General features: G+C 39.3%; 1 protein-coding gene across 1 annotated transcript in view; it reads right to left on the minus strand.

Moving 5' to 3' along the window:
• Window positions 1-16,877, minus strand: part of TTC27 (tetratricopeptide repeat domain 27) — a 185,109-nt gene that overhangs the window by 111,212 nt on the left and 57,020 nt on the right. Inside the window, exon 10 of the mRNA XM_043553218.1 lies at window positions 4,410-4,523. Within this exon, the coding sequence (XP_043409153.1) occupies window positions 4,410-4,523 (114 nt within the window). The remainder of the gene's footprint in view (window positions 1-4,409; window positions 4,524-16,877) is intronic.

Here is a 16,877-nt window from a genome sequence, read left to right on the forward strand (position 1 = left end):
TACCACTTGGCAATCATCATGATAACTTCCTTTCTCAGGCAACATCAACAAATGCTAAAACAAGTGGGTGAAAATTGGATGACAAACATGATGATCTCAAAGTAACTCCCCCCAAATGCTTATTACTTACAAGGTAAAGAGTAACTTTACACTGGGGAGAAATTCCACAAACATGACCTTACTCAAATGATCAAACAGCATCACAAGTGACAACTCACATCATGTGGCACCTGAGAGGGATACAGTGAGAAGTACAACAATATTTCCATATTATTACTCTCATAACTGTGTAACCTGAATCAAATCACAAGGAAATGTTGGAGAAACCCAAATTGGGGGAGAATCTCCAAAATAACTCGCTGGTGACCTTCAAAAATATCAAATCCATAAAGGTCAGGAAAGGAATGAAGAACTGTTCCAAAAAAACTAAACTGAAAGGATGAGGCAGCTCAATGCTGTGCTTGTATCCTTTTGTTACAAAGGACATTGTTAGGACTACTGATAAAACTTGACCAGGGTCTCAGACTTCAAGCTATACTACAAAGCTGTAGTATCATCAAGACAGTATGGTACTGGCACAAGAGCAGACATTTGGATCAGTGGAACAGAATAGAGAACCCAGAAATGGACCCACAAACGTATGGCCAACTAATCTTTGACAAAGGAGGAAAGAATATCCAATGGAATCAAGACAGTCCCTTCAGTAAGTGATGTTGGGAAAACTGGACAGCGACATGCAGAAGAATGAACCTGGGCCACTTTCTTACACCATACACAGAAATAAACTCAAAATGGATGAAAGACCTCAAAGTAAGACAGGAAGCCATCAAAATCCTCGAGGAGAAACCAGGCAAAAACCTCTTTGATCTTGGCCGCAGCAAATTCTTACTCAACACGTCTCCAGAGGCAAGGGAAACAAAAGCAAAAATGAACTACTGGGACTTCACCAAAATAAAAAGCTTCTGCACAGCAAGGGAAACAATCAGCAAAACTAAAAGGCAACCGACAGAATGGGAGAAGATATTTGCAAGTGACATATCAGATAAAGGGTTAGTATTCAAAATCTATAAAGAACTTATCAAACTCAACACCCAAAACACAAAAAATCCAGTGAAGAAATGGGCAAAAGACATGAACAGACACTTCTCCATAGAAGACATCCAGATGGCCAACCGACACATGAAAAAGTGCTCCACATCACTCATCATCAGGGAAATACAAATCAAAACCACAATGAGATACCACCTCACACCTGTCAGAATGGCTAACATTAACAACTCAGGCAACAACAGATGTTGGCGAGGATGTGGAGAAAGAGGATCTCTTTTGCATTGTTGGTGGCAATGCAAGCTGGTGCAGCCACTCTAGAAAACGGTATGGAGGTTCCTCAGAAAACTAAAAATAGAACTACCCTACGACCCAGCAACTGCACTACTAGGCATTTATCCACGGGATACAGGTGTGCTGTTTCAAAGGGACACATGCACCCCCATGTTTATAGCAGTACTATCAACAAAAGCCAAAGTATGGAAAGAGCCCAAATGTCCATCTATGGCTGAATAGATAAAGAAGATGTGGTATATATGTACAATGGAGTATTACTCGGCAATCAAAAAGAAGGAAATCTTGCCATTTGCAACTACATGGATGGAACTGGAGGCTATTATGCTAAGTGAAATTAGTCAGTCAGAGAAAGACAAAAATCATATGACTTCACTCATATGAGGACTTTAAGAGACAAAACAGATGAACATAAGGGAAGGGAAACAAAAATAATATGAAAACAGGGAGGGGGACAAAACAGAAGAGACTCATAAATATGGAGAACAAACAGAGGGTTACTGGAGGGGTTGTGGGAGGGGGGTGGGCTAAATGGGTAAGGGGCATTAAGAAATCTACTCCTGAAATCATTGTTGCACTATATGCTAACTAATTTGGATGTAAATTTTAAAAAATAAAAAAATTTAAAAAAAAATTTGACCAGGATCTCATCATGTAGGAGTTCCTTATATCGTTCTTACATTAAAAAAAAAAAAAAAAAAAAAAGGTATTTGTACTTTTTAAATGTTTATTTATTTTTGACAGAGAGAAAGAAGAAGGAAGGGGCAAAGAGAGAAGGGGACAGAGGATTCAAGGCAGGCTCTGTGCTGACAGTGGAGAGCCTGATGCGGGGCTCGAAATTGCAAATGGGGAGATTATGACCTGAGATGAAGCCAGATGCTTAACCAAAACTGAGCTACCTAAACACCCCAAAAAATAAATTTTTTTAAATATCAGTTTCATTGGCTTCATGAAATCCTACATCTTTTGTAACATTTTTAATTTTTCTTGGCAATCAATTTGCATCATGGCTATTAGTTTATTAGAATGAAAAGAGATGCTATTTAGTTACTGGATTAGAATAAACATTAGTATTAAATGGAGATGATGCCTGAATGCAGATTAATTTTGATTATTTTTGCATTAGGATGAATTCTATCTCCTTACACATTCTGTACCTGTGGAACCACATCTTATTAACTCTTATATTGCCTCTTTAAATACTCATCATAAACCTTTGCTGCAAGTCGTATTATTACCCTCTTTTGCAGATGATGAAAATGAAGTTTATTTTTTATTTTATTTTTTATTTTTTTTTCAACGTTTATTTATTTTTGGGGGGACAGAGAGAGACAGAGCATGAACGGGGGAGGGGCAGAGAGAGAGGGAGACACAGAATCGGAAACAGGCTCCAGGCTCTGAGCCATCAGCCCAGAGCCTGATGCGGGGCTCGAACTCCCGGACCGCAAGATCGTGACCTGGCTGAAGTTGGACGCTTAACCGACTGCGCCACCCAGGCGCCCCGAAAATGAAGTTTAGAGATGAGATGTGATATAATAAGAAGTACATATTTAGTCTTCATCCCTGGATCCTAGCATGGAGTTTCTAAAACTCTCATAACTTCCTCTAAAACTCTCATAACTCTCATCTGTTGTTATTCCTAAGCCCCTCATACCATTCCTCAGGCCAAGATACCGAGGTGACTCCTGAAGGATGGGAGCTAGCTGACACAGGAACCAACCAGGCAGTTTTGGGGCTGAACTCTGAGCCACACTCCCACCCTCAAGGGAGGGGAGCAGGGCTGGGGAATGAGTTATTCACCAATGGCCAATGACTTAATCAATCATGCCTACATTAACAGAAGCTCCATAAAAACCCTAAAACAAATAGATTTAGCGAGTTTCCAGGTTGGTGCACATACCACATGCTGAGAGGGTGATGCACCCCAAATTCCACAAGGAGAGAAGCTCCTGTGCTCAGGATACTTCCAGACCTCGCCCTAAGTGCCTCTGCATCTGGCTGTTCATCTGTATCCTTTATAATATCCTTTATAATAAACCACTAATAGTTAAGTAAAGCTTCCCTGAGTTCTGTGAGCCATTCTAGCAAATTATCAGACCCCAGGAGAGAGTCAGAACCCACGATTTACAGCCAGTCAGTCAGAAGTACCAGACTTGAGATTGGCATCTAAAGTAGAGGACAGTGGGGCGCCTGGGCGGCACAGTCGGTTAAGCGTCCGACTTCAGCCAGGTCACAAACTCGCAGTCCGTGAGTTCGAGCCCCGCGTCAGGCTCTGGGCTGATGGCTCAGAGCCTGGAGCCTGTTTCCAATTCTGTGTCTCCCTCTCTCTCTGCCCCTCCCCCGTTCACGCTCTGTCTCTCTCTGTCCCAAAAATAAATTTAAAAAGTTGAAAAAAAAAATTTATAAAAAAAAATAAAAAATAAAATAAAGTAGAGGACAGTGGTGTAGGTCTGAGCCCTTAACCTAGGGCGTATGAACTAATTCCAGGAAGTGTCAGAATTGAATTAAAGTGTAGGACACCCAGTTGATATCCACAGGGAAGTGGAGAAACGCCTGGTGTGGAAGACCCACACATCCGGTGGGAGAAGTGTTGTAAGCAGAGGAACAGTTTTCCTTAGGTTAAATAATGTGGTCACAGAGCTACTAAGTGACACAGCTGGGCTTTGGAGCCAAATGAACTCTAGAACCTATACCCTAAATAATACCAAAATGAACAAAATTAAAGCTATCTCATTCTCTTATATTTATAACACAGATGTATGCTTTTTTTTTTTTTTAATTTTTTTTTTTTCAACGTTTATTTTTTATTTATTTTTGGGACAGAGAGAGACAGAGCATGAACGGGGGAGGGGCAAAGAGAGAGGGAGACACAGAATCGGAAACAGGCTCCAGGCTCCGAGCCATCAGCCCAGAGCCCAACGCGGGGCTCAAACTCACAGACCGCGAGATCGTGACCTGGCTGAAGTCGGACACTTAACCGACTGCGCCACCCAGGCGCCCCAGATGTATGCTTTTTAATAGCAATAGAGAGTTGGGAGAATAACAAGAATTGTCACATGAATTCTCACCTGCGTCTGCCTCATCGCCCGTTCCACTCGGCGTGTGCTTCCTCTCTCAAGTTTCGTCCGGAGGATCAAGGCTGATGTCTGAATGGCCCAAAACTTTGGTTGTGAAAGCAAAAACTGTCACAAGAGGGGAAAAAAAAAAAAAAACACAAAAAGAAGGGATAAGCTCAGTGATCGCTCTCTGATTAGTACAAAACTCATTCTTCCAAAAATATCAGAATACAACTGGAGATTTGAAAATCTTCTCTGTAAAAAATAAGAATAAAACGTGCTGTCAAGTATTTTTGTGAAGAGTGTGTTCATTTGAGCAGTCATTACTTAACCTAGTGGATCCAATCTATTGAATAAATCCCTTAAGGAACAAATCAAAATCTTTCCAGATAAAACAGTGGGCAGAGTATATCACAACAGGAATTAATAAGTCCTTTATTTCCTGAGTTATTTAAAAAATGTGAGAAAATAAACCACCTAAAAATATCCTTCTCAAATTTGAAATAAATTTTTAAAAATCACCCAAACTCAAACATAAAAACAAACCATTAGAAATCTCGTAACTTTTCACTTAAAAAATATCCTAATTCACACATGCAAATGTAAATCAAACTTTAAGTACACAGAATGCCTAAGAATTAAGTTGTTCACTTAAAGGCAAAAGATCTTTCTTTCTACACATATTACAGAAAACAATACTAAAATGTATGAGAATGCTTTCTGGCCTTGGTTAGGGTAGTGAGTCTCCGATTTAGTTAAAATGCTTTCCTAGAGGGCGCATCTTAACAAAGACTGGCCTAAAACAAAACCTCAAATATACAAGTACTGGGTCCTAACCCCAGAAAGCTGTGACTGCCAAGCATTCAGAGAATGGAGTAGAAACCACTGAATATGACAACAGATGTACTGGGAAAAAATAAAAGTTCTAGGTGGGTGAAATGGGCAAAATGTATGACAATGAGAATGCATTAGGCGCTACTTGATGTAACGAACACAATTTTCACTCTGCTCCTGATCTAGAATCCAATACTGTCTCCCCATGATCATTCACAACTGTAACTTTCAGTCAAGATTGCTGCAAAACAAGGGAAAATGCTTATTTGTCTGCCAGCTGACCATATCCTTGATCATTTGCTTGTTTCCAAAAGTCAGTGTAGAAAACACCCTAGTTAATTAAGAATCCAATCAATCATTCAAAACCAAGCTGCAGGTTAGAAGCACCTGAGAAGCTTTTGCCTTGTTTTGTTTTTTAAGTAAATCAGATCTCTGAGAGCAGGATCTGGCAAAAGTGTTTTTTAAAACACTCCCCAGGTCATTCTAAACTGTAGCCAAGTTTAGGAACCACTAAGATACACAACTATTTATCTTTGGTCAAATTCATTTATAACTCCAAATTCTCATTAGAAGTTAGCAGGAAGACCTTCCATGAGCATCCTGTGAGCTAACTGCCGGCCCCTTTAGGCATTTGAATTTTCAACTCCAAATCAAGACCAACTCCCTTACAATAAAAAGGAAAAGAAAGCCCCAAAGGGTTCGACCGCTTGCTCTAAGCCACACATTTATTAGTAGCAAAAGCAGATTCTAATATCTGGCCTCTTGGTCTCCGGAACAACATCTTTATCTTGTTTTTTCAACATGCTCTCCAGACACGATTACCTCCTGGAAATGATGACACTACCCAGGAAAGAGTGGTAGAGCAACATGAGTGGAGGACACAGTAAGGAAGGCTGGGACACTGCTTTGCTAAGGGGGAGTGGGAAGAGGAGTGAACAAAAGCTCCACGAATAAGGGTGGAGGAGAATCAACAGAATGGGGTCTCACCAAAGTGTGTTCATTCATGGATTCACATGAGCACCCACTCTGTGCAAGGCCGTGTGCACAGGCCGCACAGACAAACTAGCAAGCAAGACAGACAAAGCGGCTGCCCTCACAGGATCTACTTTCTAATGCAACATCTATTAGGTAATCTTATCCTTCTATAACTAACTGTGCAAATTATTTTATCCCCTTGAAATATGCTTTACCAGATTAATCTATACCCTTATATCAGCCTTCAGTAACTAAAATCTGCAAAAAGAATGGCTTCATCAACATAAATAGGTGTATGTGGCACTATAAAGAGATACACGATGAATTATAAAAGACATAAAAAACCACTTAAAATGTGTAACATTACTTGATCTCAAGAATTTTCAAAGGAATGAACTCTTCATCAAGTGAATCTGCAAAGTGATTCTACAACCCACAATGGGTCGCATCACTGCATTTTTTTCTCTTCACCTTATTAAAGGGACTGTCTCTGTAACCCTGTGACAGGATGGAAGAGTGCTGAGGGAAGGGCTCTGGAGAATAGCACGAACATTCTCCAAGCCAGCCAGAGCTTGCTCAGAATCCCAGCTTCACCATGTGAGGTGACCGGATGGGTGACCTTGGGAAGTTACTTGACCTGCTCTCTAAAACAGCAGTGGCGACTCCCATGTCTCACGGGTTGTGAAGATTAAATATGAATAGGTAAAGCTTAGCAAGCCTCTGAGTATCCACAGAAGTGGCCCCCTCCAGGATTTCTCCTCCTGTGATACCTTCTCTCACCCCTAACAGAAAGTCACCATCCAGAGTGAACACAGGTTGATGACACTAACCTCTGATAGGGTTCAGGACATGGTTTCGCCAAAACATGGCACCTGGGCATATTGAATATTTTAAGCCCAAAGAGTCTGAGAAACAGCAGAAGCAGGAAGATCACTCCGACCTTCCCCCTGCCCCTCTGCCCTGAAACAGGTCATAAAACCCTCAAGGTGAGAGATATCCTACCTACACCCAGAAGAAAGGAGCATCCTTTACACTCACTCTTCGACCTTGCACACTCCTCCATGATGCCCACTCTTCATCAGACCGAGCATAAAATACTCAGATTGAACTTTTTCAGGTCTTCTTTTCCTTATGAAGCCCCCCATGTCACAAAAAAACCTATACTACATAAATCTGTGTGCTTTTCTCCCGTTAATCCGTCAGGTTAATTTGCAGACCCAGCCCTAAAAAGGTGGAAGGAAACCTGTCCTCCCCTACAGCTTCCAACCGCACTGACCACTTTGTCAATGGTGTGTCAGGACACAGATCAGCTCAGGCCATGGGCTTGTCAGAGTTAAAGCCCAGCTTTAAGGTTTGCACACCAAGTAGGGGAGATATTTTCCTGAGAGAAACAAAATCAGACTGTTTTCTGTGCTGGCATGAGAACAAGAGTTTGCCTGAGACTTTTATGCGAAGGTCAAGCAAAACATTCTCACTAAACACCGAGAATAAAATGCAATCTGACAAACAGACATTTGAAAAGCTTTAAAGAGGGAACTGGCTGGATAATGGTATCACTGAAGAATGCATATATCGTGTATCTGTTTGGCCGGGAGATATAAAGACTTGGTTGGGAAAGTCTTTCTAAAAGGACGTAACTGCAGATAGGCTGTGTTTAATATATTTTATAGAACACTGCTGCCCACAAGGTAAGTCGATCGTAATTAGGTAAAGAAAAAGAAAATTAAATGGGGGATATACACCATAATGCTCTGCCGACTTTGGAAGAAAATGTTATTTTTAAGACATTTCTGATCTAATAGTATAGCAAGCAAACCCAGTGGAGAGAGCACCCACCTAACCATCCAAGCAGCAGGCTGGCCAGTGAGGACTCAAGCTAGTCTGTGCAGATGGACAGGCAGGGCTGACCCAGGATCTCCACCACATCCCGGACAGGAATTAACCTTAATTCCACCCAATTTAGGACCTGAGAATGACCACTGCCTCGTATTGGATCTGCCTCACCCTTTGGGGGTCAGCTCAAACGTCACCTCCTGGGAGAGCCTTTCTCAACCATCTTCCTGCATATCTCTGTCTGCATCCCATGATTCTCTGCCGCTGCATCCAGGTTGGCTCCCTCAGGGCAGAGGCCCCAGCTATTCCGTCCACTAGTGCCTTACCTACAGCCTGGCACACTGCAAGTACTCAAAGAAAGAGATAAAGGGGAAGAAAAAGGAATTTTTTTTCTCTGTCATCATTTACACAGAGGCAAAACATTATGTACAAAGGTGCTTCTTCTGAAACAGAAATGTAAATGAACAGTGACTGGAGCTTATGAAAATCACCTGTTACATTTCTTTTTCTGAACAGAATTGGGAAAATACTCTCCCCCAATGACACAACATAGTAAATAATAATTGGGTACCATGAAATAATATTTTTATCACTATAATCCAGGTATACTGTGGCTTATATAGGTTTTGTGAAGCAGCTCAGAAACCTGAACTTTAAAGTATTTTTTTCTTTATAACGATATGCTCCAAATGCCAAATAAAAAAAGCTTACATGGGCGCCTGGGTGGCTCAGTCAGCTAAGCATCCGACTTCAGCTCAGGTCATGATCTCGCAGTTTTGTATGTTCGAGCCCCACGTCAGGCTCTGTGTTGACAGCTCTGAGCCTGGAGCCTGCTTCCAATTCTGTGTCTCCCTCTCTCTCTGCCCCTCCCCTGCTCACGCATGCTCTCGCGCTCTCTCTCTCTTTCAAAAAATAAACATTTAAAAAAATTGTTTTAATAGAAAGAAAATAAGTCATTGCTAAATTGTGGTATGCAACATATTTTTAAAGAAGAGGCATGGCAAAGTGGAAAAATATACTGAAAAAAGGAACTGGATCCTAGACCAGACTCTCCAACAATTAGCTGCATAACTCCTGGGAAAGGTACTATTTTTAGACCTCATTTTCCTCATGTATACAATGATGAGATTTGATTTAATGGTCTCTAAGGTTACTTTTAGCTATGATGTTTTAATAAAATTCCATTTCTTTTATAGCAAATAAGGTGCCAAATAATTCATTACGATACTTTGTAAATATCTAGAAATTAAGCTGTTTCCTAAACTAGCTTGGGTTGCTCTACCTTCCCAGACATTCTCTAAATGCCCTTAAATAAATGGATTAACTTCTTGACCTAAGATGTATCTTAGCTATAAAGAGGGGGGGAAAAAAGGACTAAAAGATGATCAAAGCTTATTTCACCTCCAAAATTCTGTCATAAGGAAGGGAAAACAATGACATGAATTCCCAAGTTCATCTTTGTCGAATTATGGTTAAGTTTTTAAATTAACATTAATTTGGTTGTAATTATTATAGACTTCATATTCACTACTCCACAAATAGGTTATTAAAAGCTAATGAAAGTTCTTTACTATCCAACTTAAAAGTACTTGAGAACAGCTAAACTTCTCAGATGCCAAAAATTAGTAAAATAAAGGAAGATGTTGACAAATACCAAATAGTGACTCATCAGATCATGAACAGTGGGGTGTCTTATATAAAAGAGGTTTTATTTTTTTATTTTATTAAAAAAAATTTTTTTTTCAACGTTTATTTATTTTTGGGACAGAGAAAGACAGAGCATGAACGGGGGAGGGGCAGAGAGAGAGGGAGACACAGAATCGGAAACAGGCTCCAGGCTCTGAGCCATCAGCCCAGAGCCTGACGCGGGGCTCGAACTCACAGACCGCGAGATCGTGACCTGGCTGAAGTCGGACGCTTAACCGACTGCGCCACCCAGGCGCCCCTAAAAGAGGTTTTAAATAAGGACAGTTTCAGCACTGATAGGAAGCAATGAGAGACTGAATATACAGTACCTAAATATAGGCTGATAAAATTTTTTACTAGCCTAGGATTCTAGCTACCAATTATTTATGTGAGCAAAAACCAAAATACATTAGAGATTAACAGATTATGAAGTTTTAATGACTGTTCCATGTTCATGGCAGACACTTCACTATATCTTTGTATGGGTAAGAAAATCTGGGCATTAAAAAAAAATCCTCAAAACACTAAATATAGGATTACACATGATCCAGAAATTTTATTTCTGGATATATGCCCAAAAGAATTGAAAGGAGGGACTTGAATAGATAATTGCATACCAATGTTCATGGCAGTGTTATTCGCAATAGCTAAAAGGGAGAAATAACTCACATATTCACTGACAGAAAAATGAATAAAACAAATTTGGGAGATACATACAAAGATTTATATATAAATTTCCTTATGTATAAAGAAATATTATTCAGCCGTAAAATGGAAGGAGGTTCTGATAGACACTACGACATGGGTGAACCCTGACGACCTTATGCTAAGTGAAATAAGCCTGACACAAAAGGACAAATATTTTATGACTGTGTGAGGTACCTAGAATAGTGAAACGCATAGAGACATAAAACAGAATGGCAACTGCCATTCTAGGGCGAGGAAAGTATGAGAAGCTAGTGTTTAATGGGACAGAGTTTCAGTTTGGGGTGATAAAAAAATTCTGGAGGTGGAAAGTGCTGATAACTGCAGAACAGTGTAAATGTCCCTAATATCACTGAACAGTATACTTAAAAATTATTAAAAGAGTAAATATTAGGTTAAGAAAAATTTATGACAATATAAAAAGGATATATTTTACAAAATCATTACTTACAAGGTCCTTAAAAAGAACAGTCTTACATTCAAGTTCAGTGTTGCTAAAGACTTAAAAAGAAAACCTAAGACAAAAAAATAAGCTCAAACTACTATTTCACTGTTTCCTTTTCTAAAGTCACTAATGGTATTTGGATGAAACATCTTACATACGTATTCAACATCTCCCAAATTTCAGAATTTGTCTCACAAAAAAGCTGGGCTATTTTAGTGCATGAAAATATGTCTCTGTATAATTAAGTTATAGTAAACACTCTATTTTTAATCTTCTCAGTTTCTATTTCCTCCAAAAAATACATTTTTTGAGGATATCAAATACTATACATTGCTAATTCTTACAATCTCTATTTTGCTTCTAATATTTCACTTATTTCTCGGAAATGTTCTGTAAATTTCTAAATATTTGTATCTAAAGTTGGCTCTAAATAAGAGAAATTACTACAAGGCTGATAACAGGAGAGTCAGCTTCTTGTTCTGAGGGAAATACAGTTACAACTCAACTGTAAAAGCCTGGACAACAGTGGTTTTTTTGTTTTGTTTTGTTTTTAGGAATTTACTTTAATCACCCTATGCCCATCATGACAAGTGCCCTCCTTAATCCCCATCACCTATTTCACCCACCCACTCCCACCTCCCCTCTGGTAACCATCAGTTTGTTCTCTAAAGTTAAGACTGTTTCTTGGTATGCCTCTCTTTTTTCCCTTTTTCTCATTTGTTTCTTAAATTCCATATGAGCGAAATCATACGGTATTTGTCTTTCTCTGACTGACTTACTTCAGTTAGCATTATATTCTCTAGCTCCATCCATGTCATGGCAAATGACAAGATTTCATTCTTTTTTATGGCTGAATAATGTCCATCTATATCTATATCTATACATATCACTTCTTTATCTGTTCATCTATTGATGGACGTGGGATGCTTCCATGGTGTAACTACTGTAAATAATGCTGCTATAAACATAGGGTTTATGTATCCCTTTAAATTAGTGTTTTCATATTCTTAGGGTAAATACCCAGTAGTGCAATTGCTAGCTTGTAGGGTAGTTCTATTTTTAACTTTTTGAAGAAACTCCATACTGCTTTCCAGAGTGGCTGCACCAGTTTGCACTCCCACCAACAGTGCACGAGCGTTCCTTTTACTCCACATCCTTGCCAACACCTGGTGTTTCTTGCATTTTTTATTTTAGCCATTCTGACAGGTGTGAGGTCATAGCTCTTTGTAGTTTTGATTTGCACTTCTCTGATGACAAATGATGTTGAGCATCTCTTCATGTGTCTGTTGGCCATCTCTATGTCTCTTTTAGAGAATTGTCTGTTCATGTCTTCCACCCATTTTTAATTGGACTATTTGTTTTTGGGGTGCTGAGTTTTAGAAGTTCTTTATGTATTTTGGATAGTAACCCTTTATCAGATAGCTAATTTTCAAATATCTTCTTCCATTCTGTAGGCTGCCTGTTTTGTTGTTTCCTTTGCTGCGCAGAAGCTTTTTGTTTTGTAGTTCCAATAGTTTATTTTTCCTTTTATTTCCCTTGCTGAAGGAGACATATCTAGAAAGATGTTGTTACGGCTGATGTCAGAGAAATTATTGCCTGTGCTCTCTTCTAGGATTTTTATGCTTTCAGGTCTCATGTTTAGGTCGTTAATCCATTTTGAGTTTATTTTTGTGTATGGTGTAAGAAAGTGGTCCAGTTTCTTTCTTTTGCATGTCGCTGTCCAGTTTTCCCAACACCATTTGTTAAAGAGACTTTTTCCCTTTGGATATTCTTTCTTGCTTTGCTGAAGATTAATTGACCCTAAAGATGTGGGTTCATTTCTGGGTTTTCTATTCTGTTCCATTAATCTATTGTCCACTTTCGAACCAGCACGATACTGTTTTGATTACTATAGCTTTGTAGTAGTCCAGAACTGTGATGCCTCCAGCTTTGCTTTGCTTTTTCAACATTGCTTTGGCTATCTGGGGTCTCTTGTGGTTCCATTTTAGGATTGTTTTTCTGGTTCTGTGAAAATGATAGGGATTGCATCAGATGTATAGATTGCTTTGGGTAGTATAGTCATTTAAAATATTTGTTTTTCCGGGGCAACTGAGTGGCTCAGTCGGTTAAGCGTCCAACTACAGCTCGGGTCATGATCTCACGGTTCATGAGTTCGAGCCCCATGTTGGGCTCTGTGCTGACAGCTCAGAGCCTAGAGCCTGCTTCAGATTCTGTGTCTCCCCCTCTCTCTGCCCCTCCCATGCTCATGCCCTGTCTCCCTCTGTCTCTCAATAATAAATGTCAAAAAAATTTTTTTAATATTTTTTTTTCCACTCCATGAGCATGGAATGTCTTTCCATTTCTCTGTGTCCTCTTCAATTTCTTTTATCAGTGTTCTACAGTTTTCAGAGTACAGGTCTTTCACCTCTTTGGTTAGGTTTATTCCTAGGTATCTTATTATTTTTGGTAAAATTGTAAATGGGATTGTTTTCTTAATTTCTCTTTCTGCTGCTTCATTATTGGTGTACAGAACTGCCAGATTTCTGTAGATTGATTTTGTGTCTGTGACTTTACTGAATTCGTTAGTATCATGTCACGGGCACACAGTGAAAGTTTTACCTCTTCCTTACTGATCTGGATGCCCTGACAACGGTTCTTCAGTAGGATTTTATTCATCCTGCAGGAGAGCAAGCTGCCGTCTTTCTGAAGGCAAGGAGCACACCAACACCCTTAAAATTTCCCTTAAAATGGAAATCACTCAAAACCCAAATTAACCTGTGATCATTTCCCCTAAGCTTTCTGGTAGTGCTCAACCTGCTGATGCACAGCTTAGCCACTCGCCCTTAAAAAGGCACAGATATTATTATGCTAAAGTCTGATATGTACAGCTGGCACTGGCAAACAGCTGATGTGCACTGGCAAACAGCTGATGTGCACAGCAGCAAGCTTCCCCTTGCACAGATACTCAATTCATTAGAATTCTTCCCAAGTAATACAAACCCATCTATGTCCCTCTATGTTTAAACCATGTCCTTGTAGACTTCAGGGTATCTGGCAACTCCATCCTGATATTTGGTGAAATATTTAAACAGCATTAAGTTGAAAATAACTGCTTATACATTACTGTTAGAACAGCATACTGTTCTATCTCTGTTGTACGAGAGAAATCCTTACAACCAAAAATGTTACATTTATTTGTCTTTGTTAAGATAAACAAAATCGGGCGCCTGGGTGGCTCAGTCGGTTAAGTGTCTGACATTGGCTCAGGTCATGATCTCACAGTTTGTGAGTTCAAACCTCGCGTTGGGCTCTGTGCTCACAGCTCAGAGCCTGGAGCCTGCTTCAGATTCTGTCTCCCTCTCTCTCTGCTCCTCCCCTGCTCATGCTCTGTCTGTCTCTCTCTCTCAAAAATAAACATTAAACACATGTAAAAAAAAACCGTATAGAATCTAGATACATGGCAAAAATGTGTTGTGAGAATAAGCTTTGATTGATGCTTCTGAGTTTTTTTGCAAGAAACTGTCACTTTTTTCATATAGTCATGAGTAGGTCATCCTGCATCTTAATGCTTTTCTAGCATTGATAGGTTTAAAGAAATAAATCAGATTATTCCCAAGCAAAGCACTAATGTAAACAATAAGTTTGGAAGTTCATAGTTTATCTTCACATAGATTACATGGAAGAGAGATTCAAACACTTAATACATCCACACAAGAAAGTGGAATGAAATTATTCACAGTCAGAAAGAAATTATTTTATTTTTTAGTTTATTTATTTTGAGAGAGACAGAGAGATTGTGAGTGAGGAAGGAGCAGAGAAAGAGGGAGAATCTCAAGCAGGCTCCACACCTCAGTATAGAGCCTGTGTGGGGCTCGAACTCATGAAATCGTAAGGTCATGACCTGAACCAAAATCAAGAGCCGGACACAATCGACTGAGCCACCTAGGCGCCCCAGAAAGAAATTGTTTTTATAAAAGAGATTCTAGTTTGCTTAAAATGTGCTGAGAAAGGGTGCTTTGTTAACATTCATTTTCTTTAAAAATACTCTTCTTTCAGAATATTCAAAGAATGACCATTGCAACTCATCTGACCATGAATGTCAATGCCCTATGGAACTCTTTCCATGTATTTTTCAGTTTGATGTGGTGAAGAAATGGCTAATAATCCAATTTTTCCATTAATTAAAGCACTGCTTTTAGGGGTGCCTGGGTGTCTCAGTCAGTTAAGCATCTGGCTCTTGATTTCAGCTCAGGTCATGATCTCATGGTTTGTGAGATCAAGCCATGTCGGGCTCCATGTTTGCCGCATGGAGCCTGCTTGGGATTCTCTGTCTCTCTCTTTGCCTCTCTCTCTCTCTCTCTCTCAAAAATAAACTTTAAAAAAAAGTTAAAAACAAATATTGTTTATACAATTTATATAAGTGCACAGTGAATTTTCACAGACTGAACAGACATATGTAACTGGCGCTCAGATCAAGAGACATTACCAGATTCCTACTGTCCCCTTTGTGCTCTGTTCTGGTCACTCTCCTGCCCCTCTGGCAGGGTAACCACTGTCCTGACTTGTAACCCCAGAAGTCAGTGTGCATGCTTTTCTACTTTATACAAATATAATCACAGAGTATTCCTTTGGATCTGGTTTCTTCTGCTCCACATTATTGTGAAAGATTCATCCACAGAGTTGTAGAATATTCATGTTATTGCCACATAATATTCCATTACATGATAGTTTATTTAACCATCATATCACTAATGGGCATCTATGCAGTTTCCACTTTGGGGCTGATACAAGCGTGCTATGGACATTCTAGATGAACTACCAGCATGTGTGGTTCACACACTCTGAGACATGTTCTTCAGGTGAACATGCACCAGTATTTCTGCAGACTATATACTTAAGAGTAGAATTGCTATGTCATAGAGCATGAAGACATTTAGCTTTCCCAGTTCCTGCCAATCTTCTAAAAGGTTATTCCCCTCCACACTCTTACTAGAAATATTAGAGAGCTCTTGTTGCTTCACATCCTTGCAACACTCAACACAGTCTATTCTGAGTTTGAGCCATTCAGGTGGGTATGTAGTAGTATTTCATTATGGTTTTAATTTGCACTTCTCTGATGACTCATAAAGTTCGACACTGTTTAACTATGTTAATGACCATTTAATGCTTCTTCATTAAGTCCTATTGAAGTCCTTTGTTTTTTCTATTGGGTTGTCAGAATTTTTCTTAATAATTTGTTAACTATTTATATTTCCTGAACACAAGTACTCTTTTTGTTGGAAGAGGATATTATTTATATTCTTGACAAACATTCGTGTAACACATACAACATGCTGGCAAGGCACCAGCCTAAGGGCTTTACAAATATTAATGGTATCTTTTGATAAAGAGAAATGTTTAATATTAACATAGTCCAATTTATCGTTTTTGTTTTATAGTTACAGCTTCATTGTACTGTTTGTCCTAAGGTCACAAAGATGTTCCCCTGTGTTTTTTTCCTCTAAAAGTTTTACATTTTTGATTTTCACTTTTATAAATTCAGTCTGGAATTGATTTTTGTATATACAGTATGACATAGGGGTTAAGACAGCTTTCTTAGATATGGATATAAATCATCTAATACCATTTATTGAAAAGCCTACTCGTTTCCATTGTACTGCAATGCCAACTTCGTCATAAATCAGATGAACCGTGTCCGTATGGATCTGTTTCTGGACTCTATTTGTTCTACTGGTTGTTTCGTATTTTCTTATGTCAAAATGTCTTAATTCAATGCTTCTCAAACTTCGAAGTGCGTAAGAATAACGTAAAGAAATTGTTAAAACACAGACTCTCTGACCTCAACCCCAGAGATTCTGATTCAATAAGGGGTTGAGATGGAGTCGGAGAAACTGCATTTCTAACAAGCTACCAGGTGATGCCGATGCTGCCAGTCCAAGGACCGCCATATGGTAAGCAATGATCTGGATAATACAGTTTTATAACAGGGCTTGGTATCTGGCAATGTAAGTACGCCAGCTCAG

Source organism: Prionailurus bengalensis, chromosome A3 (assembly GCF_016509475.1).
Source record: "Prionailurus bengalensis isolate Pbe53 chromosome A3, Fcat_Pben_1.1_paternal_pri, whole genome shotgun sequence".
In the NCBI taxonomy this organism is placed as follows: Eukaryota; Metazoa; Chordata; class Mammalia; order Carnivora; family Felidae; genus Prionailurus; species Prionailurus bengalensis.